Genomic DNA, 10,237 nt, shown 5'->3' with positions numbered 1-10,237 from the left:
TCAGCACAGCTAAAACAGATCTTCCTCCTTGCTATGTCCTTTCTCGGCATCTGCAGAAAATGCTGCTCCTCTGGTTGCAGGCAGAAGTGAGCTTTGACTCAGACCTCAGCTGCAGGGGCCACTTGCCCTTGCCGCCTAACTTTGGCCATGTCGTTCTTCCTCTGGCTTTTCCCTGTCCATCACATCAAACAGAAGCTACTTGGCTTCTCTGTGGGTAGCTCCCAGCCTGCGCCTCTGAATGAAGTCACAAGAGAGGGAGAGAAATCAAGCAGGCTTTTTCCTTTCTCTCTACCCTCTCACATTTTTTATATAAATTTTCAAATACTAGCATTTCTTTCCAGCTTTCTGACAGCCTTACGGTTGCCCTGTTCAGAGATATGCAGTCCAGGGAGCAGGACACAAAAATCACTGTATGAGCAATACAAAGGGTTTTTTCTGATCAGGAGCTGTACACAAGTATGCATTAGCCTAGCAAAGGCTTTAACTGCATCCTTTAGTGCTTGGCCCTGTCTATATTCTTCCTGCAGGTTGGCTGACTGGTCAGACCTGAATTTTAGGCTTCTTAAGGATTTAGTAAGTTGTTGAACTAAAATATTAGCATTGAGTAAAATATTAACTCCTCAAAGTTAGAAGGTGGGGAGGCTCTGGTTTTGGTTCAGTCCCATGCCAAGGTGAAGGGGAAGTACAGCACTTCCAGAAGGACTGGGATGTTTTTCATCCTGGTGACTGGGGCTAGAGGAAGGAGGGCTGATGGGGCAGTAGATGGCACTTCTCCGTCTGGGCCGGGGCAGAAGTGGTGCTTCCACTTGGCCCTGCATGCCCTTGGGCTGGTAGCGGTGTAGCTTGTCAGTCACTGAACCACGCTCTAGAAGGGGCCAGTCATGTTCAATATTTGCCTTCTCTGGATGACCTAAACTGGTGGTTTGTGTCCCTGGTGGCCTTCTGGGAACTGAGCTCCCTCTTGGCATGGGGCTGCTTTGCTCGTCGTGAGCTGGTCGTGGGCGTCCCTTACATTGCCTGTGTCCTCGGGGAGCTGGGCTGGCCTGTTCAGTGCCAGCCCATGCTGTGCCATGTTGGTAGACTTACCCAGTCCCAGCAATTCCCTGGGGAAGCAAGCCCTTGCACACTGGGGATCGCAAGGTTTGGCTAAGGAGGATTTTTTTTGAAGTGCTCCGAGTCCCTCCAGTGAGCTTGCTCCTGCACCATGTGCTCTTGGTAGATGCAACCTTTTCACAGCACCCATTTGGTTGGGCTGAAGGACTCTGCCTGCCCAAAGGGGCTGGAAGACAACACAGCGGTGTTGAGTCTTATATACCCTGGGTATGGGTATGTTGAGTATTACATACCCTTCAGCAAATTGCTTGCGCATTTACTTAACATTAAGTACATGCTTCGGTCCTGTGGGCTTCACTGGTAGCAAAAGTTAAGTATGCTTTTTAGATCCCAAGCTTAAGTACTGTAATGCACTAACTGGAAAAGCAAGGAATAGTGTGATATTTGCTCTTAGCTACATTTGCATCCCAGCTCTTCTGGAACAACTGGGTACAAGTCTCTAGAGCCACTCTAACACTCCCACACTTGCAAAATCCTTTAGCTTTCGGAAAAAAGAACCAGTCTTTATTAAACCTTCATCCTCTGATGCCTCTGCATTAGAAAGTATGGCAAGAATATGCCACTTCCTACTGATTGCTTGAAAAACAACAGATGAACCATAGAAAAAGTGGCACTTACCACAACCAGGAATGGTCCAGCAGTGGTGCTAAATATTTCAGAGGGCAGCAGGGTTGGCAGCTCTCAGCTCCAGAGAACAGTCTTCACCAGAACATACACAAATGTTATGAACCTTCAATTGGAATTTTTCTCACGTACACTTAGGAAGGGTGCAATAAAAAAAGAAACAGGTATTTCGTTGGCCAGCAGTCTGGTAGAGGGTCCTCTGCCTCTCACCCAGCTTCCTTGAAAGTATACAGGTAAGCAGAGATTTAGTTCCATCCCTGTTGCCTGAGCATTTCTGACGTGTAAACCAAACCCAGAGCAACAAAAGAGCCTACTTTTCCGTTAGGCTGTGGTTTCTGCCGATCGCTCAGGCTGCGGGATGAAAGGCACAGAAAGCCTACCTGTAAATGGGATTTGGGCCCAATGTTTCTTCTGAACTCAGCGCTCTCACTGTCTCTTAGGTTTTCTCCCTGCAGCCTTTGCTGACATCCCCAAGGTCCACAGGCTTTTTGGGTTTCAGAGGCTTGCACGTAATGCTGAAGCCTAGCATCTGCCTTCCCCAAGCCCTTACAGTAACCAGCCCCCACGCGCTGCCCGGGAACCGCTCTCCTCCCGCCGCCTCCGGCAGGCCCGCCAGCAAGCCCGTTAGATGGCACCACGGAGTAGCGCTAGCAGCACCTTCCTTCCTCTCGCTGAAATGTGTCTTGACACAGATCCAGCCTTGAATTGGCCTTTTGTGCAACAGCAGAAAGCTCTGGGCACTGTTGTAGTAACTCGCTGAACCAAGCGAACAAAGAGCGTAGTAATGATAAGGATCGCTGTGTAACGCTCTCCCCTTTTCGGTACAATGACAGTCCTTAACAGAGGCAGGATTTTTCCAGGATCAGCCTTTTCTTTATTTAAGGATTGTGCATAGGCAAACATTACATTTTTGGACACACAAATGTTAAAATGATCAATCCCGTGTGTATGCACATGCTCTCACTCACAGCCTGTGCTGTTTTTCTTGGGGTATTTTTCCGTACAAGTACATACAGTGGCCCTGCACAAAATGCTTTCAGTGGTTTGAAAGACTGCTGTAAAAAGGGTCAAAATGATAAATGTCTTTAAACAGCGTATGCTGTGTGTGTTTCTGTATATGCATTTGTGTTTCCGCAGCTTTGTGTCGGTGCATGTGTAATATAGTCTGTAGAGTGTGTATTGCACTTTCCTATTTTGAATTTTGTTTTGACTGCTCTTATTTTACTCTCTTACCTATAGAATTAGGCATGCTGATGAAATTAAGCAATAAAGCACTGCATATGCTCAGGTATAAAGGGCTTCCAAAAAAAAGACAGCTTGCAGCAAACAGCCATCCCTCTGCCTAGGACTTTATTTAGTGTTAGACAAGGAATATATTGATTAAAGCAAAAATAGGAAAGTGCTATGGAATGAGGTCATTTGCTGACATTATTGTTATGGCAGAAAAGTTCATTCAGGGATGAGACTGTGCCTTGGGCTTTTACATGGACCTGTTGTCCTGAGTATAGAATCAAGGGAGTTTTTCAGTGGGAATTCTTTGAGTAAGGATTGCAAGGTAGGTAGCAGTTGCCATTCAAAAACAAAGTACAATCCAAAGAAAATGGCTAGGAAATTTTCAATTAAAATGAGCAAATTCATAATGCATAGATTGGTTAAATGTGTACAGTTGTAAATATAGACAATAATTTACAGGCTTTTCTCTTCAAATATATTAGTGCTGCTATTAGGAGACAAGAGTGTGACTTACTGTACTGTAAATGAGACAGATTAAGTTGACATTATATATTACTTAGCTGTGTACCAATTAGCTACACAAATGCTATGAATTCCGTCATTTATGATGGAAGCTACATAAAAATTGTATAATTGCTGCAGTGAGTCATCTAGTTAAATGGCACCCCTATATGGAAAAATTGATTTCAATGCAAGATTAATAGCCTTTTGCTGCTGTTTTACGTGCTTGCCAAAGACCATACTACATTGTTGCTAAGCATGATTAATGGATTAAAATAAGGATTCTGCATAATTCCTACAGTGTATCTTCAAATAACTCGTTTAGTTTGTGCACTAGCCTAGCGCTTGTTAGCCCTACCTAAGGCACAGGTCTGGAAGGCTGACACATGTGAAGAAGGTTAATGTAATCCTAAGAACTCTTTCAGAAGCTCACAGGTTTTCTTGTGGATGACTTCACGGAGTTTCCGTACGCGCCGGATGCTGGAGGTCCCCACAAAGCTGTCTGGCTGTAGGATAGCCATGCCGTTGTGGACATCTCCCATGATGATGAGCTGGCCATCCACTGTGGTCATGTTGGGACATGGGCAGCTCCAGTCCATGTTCAAAAGGGTGATTTCCAATGGTTCCTTCCCCAGGAATTTTAATCCCATTTTTTCATCTTTGAGAATCTCCTCCACTGTCACCAGAGCATGTCCCGAGTCTTGGTCTTCGGTCAGTTCTGTTATACGGCCCAGGATAACAAAGTCGCTTTTGCAGAAGCTTGTCACCAGCTTCTGGCGTGGTTTGCAGGCTTTGCAGTGTGTGTTCTTCGGGAAAGGGCACATCTCTTCACAGGCCTCCCTGCTTTCAAAGTTGTTCTCGTTGCCTCCACACCCACCATAAATGAAGGACTGGCATTGCTTTGTCAAGCTGTTATAGGCCCATCTGGGCTCATAGGCTTTGCAGTGACCTTGGAGAGCTGGCAGATTGCAAATGTTGATTGGGCCGTTCATGCAAGTTAACATACAGTTCTCATAGGTCTCAAAGTGGTTGAGGTTGCTGTTACAGTTCCCATAGATGAAAGTAAAGCAGTTGTTTTTCTTTGCATCGTAATACCACCTGGTCTGCTCTTCTCCGCAGTCTTCACTGTCTGGTTGCTTCAGGCACTCATCCGTTGGAAAATGTGTTTTGTTCTGGGAAGCTTCCTTGGATGTAGGTTCTCCTTTGATAACTGACAAGGGGAAATCAGCCCTGAGAAGGCCACCGCTATTTTTTGCAGTGCAGGTGTAGATGCCTGCATCTTGGAGCTGGGTGTTGTAGATGACCAGCTGGGCAATGTTGGTGACCACGACATTCCCTCTGACGTGATTTGGCTTCATAACGACTTTTTCCTTCCCATCAACCTGCTTCTCCCATGTGATTTCTGGCTTGGGTCTCCCTGTAACGTCACAGAGGAAGCTCACGGTCTCTCCCACGTAGACTGACTGATGGACTGGATTGTTCACTAGCGCTGGTGGCAAGATGTCAATGATGGTTGTCTCTGAATAGGCAGTGGTAGGGCGAGCTGTTGTTTCTGGTGGGATAGGGCTGGTGTTTGGCCAGGTAAGATGGTATCGACAGGTGACAACGTTCAGTGTAATGCCTTTGATGCAAGCTTCTGCATCCATGTAGCACTTGTTATAGTAGGTGAGCCCATCGGAGGCACAGGTGAAGCTTGGCTCCTTCTCACACCTGTCCTTGCACTTGCACACGGGTTGTCCATCCCAGATGTCACACTCTGAACCTTGCTGGATGCACATGAAACGGTCGCAGGTTGCCTCTTTGGGCATTCCCACCGGCCCTTTTTTCCCCTTGACGTCCATGTACCGAGCCGCCACGCAACTCTTTGTCCCACACACATTGGGGCAGCACTTCTCAAAGGTCTCGCACTCCTGAGGGGAAACAAAACAACCCGGTCGTTAATGGGGACAGAGCAAAGTCCTTTGTGGAGAACCAGCAAGCAGAGAGCCCAGAAACTTTCAGAGTCTTAGCTCAGGGGACCCACTTCTGCCACAGAAGTCTCACATAACCTGGGGTCCAAAGCTGAGTTTCCCCACCAGTGACGAGTATAAATGCCCCTGCCACGTGAGCTGGCATGTGGCTAAACATGCTGAGGTTTCTGAAGTGCTTTAAGAGAAGACCTTAGAGAAGGGAAATGCATTCCTTTTTCTTAAACATTAAATTCATCACAAGTCTTTCATAGAGTCACATGGACAGCTTGACTACAGAACTAACAACCCCCCTTCCAGCACTCTCCAAAATGCCTGAGGACAAGCCCTGAGAAACAAGAGCGGATGGAAAGTCTTATCATATGGCTGTAGGCAGTAATCCTTCTTATTTTCCGCAAAAGTATGTAAAGTATTATTTGAATTCCCTGAGACTAACAGCATACTCTTGGAGGTGAAACTGCCAAGGATTTGTAATTGTTCACATTGTAGAGGAAATAGAATATCTCAGAAGTAAGGAAACTCTTGCTCCAGAAATAATTTGTTTTCTATGGTATTTAGAAAAACAAACCCAAAACAGCTCATTATGGCTTCTGTCCTATTTTAGTCTTATTTTTGAATGCAGCATCTCTATTCTAGTGATTTATTACACCCCATTTTAGTTACAGTCAGCTGCAAGTTGTGGTTAATTTTAGCAGAATTTTTGGTTTTCTACACAGAAAAGGTATTTGATACATGTCCATTAGTATCACAGCTTCTGTGTTGTTCATGGATTACTTCAAGGGACCATGGACACTGCTACCATATACACAACAGGACACATTTCTACCCTGTGTTAAACCTCTACAGTCCCCCTAAAATCCACTGGCTTTCTCTGTAAGTGAGAAAAAAATGTTTTTTAAGCTACCAAACTAAATAGCTTCTCCTGAGTCCTGTATCCCTTCCTTATAGGGAAAAAGATGACCTAATAACATAACTCTTTCTCTATTTCTAGCTGCACACTACTAGATTTCAGAAGCAAAGTTGCAAAACACAATGAATAATATTTTCAGCTGAGGTTAATGAGCCTGGTTTTAGCAAAGCCGGTGGCACAGTGCTGGGTTGCTCACAGACCACAGGCTGCCACAAGGCAAAAGCGAGGATTTTTATCCAGTGGCTTCCGACTTTCAATTTTTGACCAGAAATTTATTCAAACAATGCCCTCTGCTGTTGTTAGGTTTTTGCAAGTGTTTTAGTATTCATTGCTGCAGCTGGTGGTTGAAATAAAGGAGGCTTAATCAGGAATGGCAAAAGTAAAAAGAGCACCTTCATTTGTAACATATATCAGATCTGTTTTAGCAAATCTCTGTTTACTTGATGGCCAGCCTCTTACTCCCTTTTTCACTAATTTTAGCGTTGCAGAAACTACTTGGCTATAGAGCATGAACCAAATGTTTTTCTCGGCATGGTATATACTGCTGTCTGCCTGGTTTTGGCTGCAGAATCTGTGCCGTTGGACATGATGTAAGAGACAGGAAGAGCAGGTATTTTCAGATGCCAGCTTGAGTTGGCAGTGCTGACAGGTTGAAAAATGATTTTCAGGGTTGTAAGCTAAGCACATTTTGAGCTGGAAATATCACAGAGAACATCTGCCTGGTCATTTTAACCATGTCCCTGTTTTTCACTCCAAGCATGCTTTATGTTTCAAGTGCAGCAAAGGCTGATGATTTACATGCTAAATCAAATGATTTCATACAGAATTCCTCCCAGGAGTATAAGGCATTGATGATGGCCACTGATAATAAAGAACTTGGTGACACTGCTAAAATACTATGGATTGGCCCCGACACACGCTGAGTTCCGGAGTATCAAATTCAGATGTTTCTTTTGGCAAGAAAGCAAGGAAAATGATCAAACAGAGTGACTGCTTCACCTGCATCAGCATAAGTGACAGCTGCCACACACCTCCACACTTAACAGATGATGCATCAAACCTTTTTTAATTTATATAGGTCACAGGTCAATTAAATACACGTGTTGTCTGGATCAAGTCCCGCACGGTGCCGATGCCTTTCTATCTGGAATAGAAACAGACTGTGGCGCAAACAAACACACCAACAAAACCCATAGTCCACAACGCAGATGTATAAAAATGTGCATCACTCACCAGATCGGCTTCGCACTCCCGCTTGCAAGTGCTCTGCGCATCTACCCACAGGTTGGGGTTCATGTCATTGGGGCATATCCCAGCGTGTGAATACCGTACGGGAGGTAAAGCTCTCCCCTTTAGAGAGACCTCCAGAAGCAACAGGACACTGCTCTTCCCCAGCAAGATCCACATCCACCGAGTGAACAGCACCAACAACATCTCAGAACTTCTCCAGGGCAGTGGCAGGGACTGAGCTGGAGGGTAGTTCTCGTTTGCTTGGGGTTCGCTTTTTTCTTGGCGAGCCTTAAATTTCTGAGGAACCCAAAAGGACCTGCCTTCTGTAAAAATTTCAGCAAGCTCCTTTCCTGTCTCTGTTGATAGTGCAGCTTGGTCTGGACCTCATTGGATTAAAGGTCCTAGGAAGTTACCCCCTTATTTTAAGAGAAATGCTAATAGTCTGAGCAGAGTTAGCTCTATTTATACCCTGCCTCTGTTAACAAGTCAGAAAAAGTAAACTTGATTTCTTTGACAGGCACACGCTTCCTATGTCCTGGTGGCAGTCAGACAGATTTGTTGCAAGAAAAAAAAGCTGGAAAGAGTTTAAAAGGCTGGAACTGGCACGGTGGGACCCCTGCATGTTTCTGAATGCAGGGAGGCCTTCTTAACCCCTTTAGACCTAAAGTACTTCCCTATGCTAAGAATGGCATTTACTTCTGAAAGAGTACTTGTCTAAATATCACGGACCCGCAATCAGGGGATTTCCCCACAGCAAGGGGCTACACAAGCACTGCTAAAAGGAACAAGTAATAGGATTGAAGCAATTAAACCTAGAATATCATATTTTAACAAAGGAAGTAGGGAAAAAAATAACTTATTTAAACTTAGGGTCTGCAAAGCAATATATCTTCACAAATTCCCCCGGGTTTCCTCCAAGCTTTTTACTCCTCTTTGGTGTTGAGATTTGCAGGATGCTGTTTTTAATGCTGCCCTCCAACCCACCAGCAAGACGTTAAAAGTGTCCCCGAACTCCTCCACATTTCCTGAAAGCGAGATCCCGTTGTACACGGCTTTGCTGACCCCTTTAACGGCAACAACAAAAAAATAGTAGAAGTTCAACTCTATGGAAACCTGCATAAAGGAATGTACAGCATTTTTGCATTGGGGGGGAAAAAAAATTCACTCAAGCTGAGTTCCTCGCTCCCTGATTATTACAGTAAGGGGCTGATCCTGTTAGTGCTGAACACTCGCCAAAATCCAGAGACAAGTGACAGAAGTCAACGTTGCTCAGCACCTTGCAGGATTGGAGCCTTCGGGCTGGACGCGGGGCTGTTGGGACGGATCCTGCACGATGCTGCGTGCGTCCTGGGAGGACCGGGTAAGTCTGCAGCCCGCGTGGGGCCGATGCCGCCGCGGTCTGGTGCGGGAGGGAGGGAAGGCGGCACATCTGCACGGGCGCTCGCGGGAGCTGCGTCCTGCACCGGGTGGTGTGGCCTGAAGCACCCAGGAGACAGCCAGGCACAACCGAGCCTCAAGCTAGAAAGTTTTTCTGTGGGGTTTATTAAACCGGTGCTGTTTTCCATGGTTGGGTTTGGGCCTGATTCTCCCCTGACTGATGGTGGCTGCAAAAGTCAGGATAACCTGGCAGCCGCAGTGGGACCATACCCAAAGACAGGCCAGGCCCCAGGAAATGTGGCCCTGCTCCTGCAGCGGTGCCAGTGAGCAGGATGCATTTACCTGGTTGTACTTCCCGAGGATTTCCTCAAAAAGGAAGGGAGAGCAACCTGGAGCAAACCTTCACTCAGCTCTGGCATTTCTGTTGCAAACCAGGCTTATAAAAGAGGCTCTAGCAGTTCTGATTTGTGCGAACGCACTAATGATATGCACAGTGTTTGAATTTCCTATGACATGGGGAAGGAAGAAGTTGTCCAAATTAGCTATTTATAAGGAGCGAAGTCAACCGCCAGGCAGCAGTTTGCAGTTGATTTATTCGCTCTGAAACTTTATAAACCTGCATGACACTTGTACAAAGTGGGGCTGTGCTCAAAATGTTTTATTCAATACTTGTTTACAAAGACAAACGCAGCACCCTGTGATGCCTAAAAAAGCCAACCAAAAATGACACATTCCCAAGAGGTACTTAAAATTCTTACAGCTCTATTAACAACAAAATCACATGTATTAGCGGTGCTGTTGACTAAACAAAGACACTTTATATTGTAAAACTGACTGAAGATAAGCTTCGAACCCCGCATTGCGTGCAGGTCTCGAGGAGCACAGTTGTCACGGGCTCTGGCGAGGAGGCGCCGCGGTGGACATGAGCACGGAGGTCTCACCTCGATAGTGGTAACTTCCTCGTCCTCAGCTTTGCCACTGCATAGCCTTGGATAAGCCATTTTCCCTGCCATTTTTGGTGCTTTTTGGCTGTTTCACATGGTACCCTGTGCTTGAGGGCTGGGCTGGATGCGGGAGCAGCTCCATGGTGCCCTGCGCAGGCTGGTCCTCTGCCCCAAAAACCACCATGGCCCTGCTGCGGGAGGGACCTGCTAGTGTGGGGCTTCCCCTCCCCAGAGCGGCCCCCTCTGCGGGGACATCCAACACTCTTCTTCCAAGCAATAATGCTGTTCTGGGGCTTGCTTTCCCTCCCAGGCTGAGGCTCGTGTCCCAAGGACCCAGT

At 46.1% G+C, this 10,237-nt stretch overlaps 1 protein-coding gene across 1 annotated transcript; it reads right to left on the bottom strand.

The window, feature by feature from the left end:
- Positions 1 to 3,869: 3,869 nt before the first annotated feature.
- On the bottom strand, positions 3,870 to 7,782 carry WFIKKN2 (WAP, follistatin/kazal, immunoglobulin, kunitz and netrin domain containing 2). Its single transcript, XM_013943451.2, has 2 exons — positions 7,582 to 7,782; positions 3,870 to 5,381 (listed from the first exon to the last, which is right to left on the bottom strand). Exons 1-2 carry the CDS (start codon positions 7,780 to 7,782, stop codon positions 3,870 to 3,872), a joined length of 1,713 nt encoding a protein of 570 aa, XP_013798905.1.
- Positions 7,783 to 10,237: the final 2,455 nt, after the last annotated feature.

Source organism: Apteryx mantelli, chromosome 19 (genome assembly GCF_036417845.1).
Source record: "Apteryx mantelli isolate bAptMan1 chromosome 19, bAptMan1.hap1, whole genome shotgun sequence".
Lineage (NCBI taxonomy): Eukaryota > Metazoa > Chordata > Aves > Apterygiformes > Apterygidae > Apteryx > Apteryx mantelli.
The sequence above is the reverse complement of the archived record's forward strand: the minus strand, read 5'-3'. Positions and strand labels throughout refer to the sequence as shown.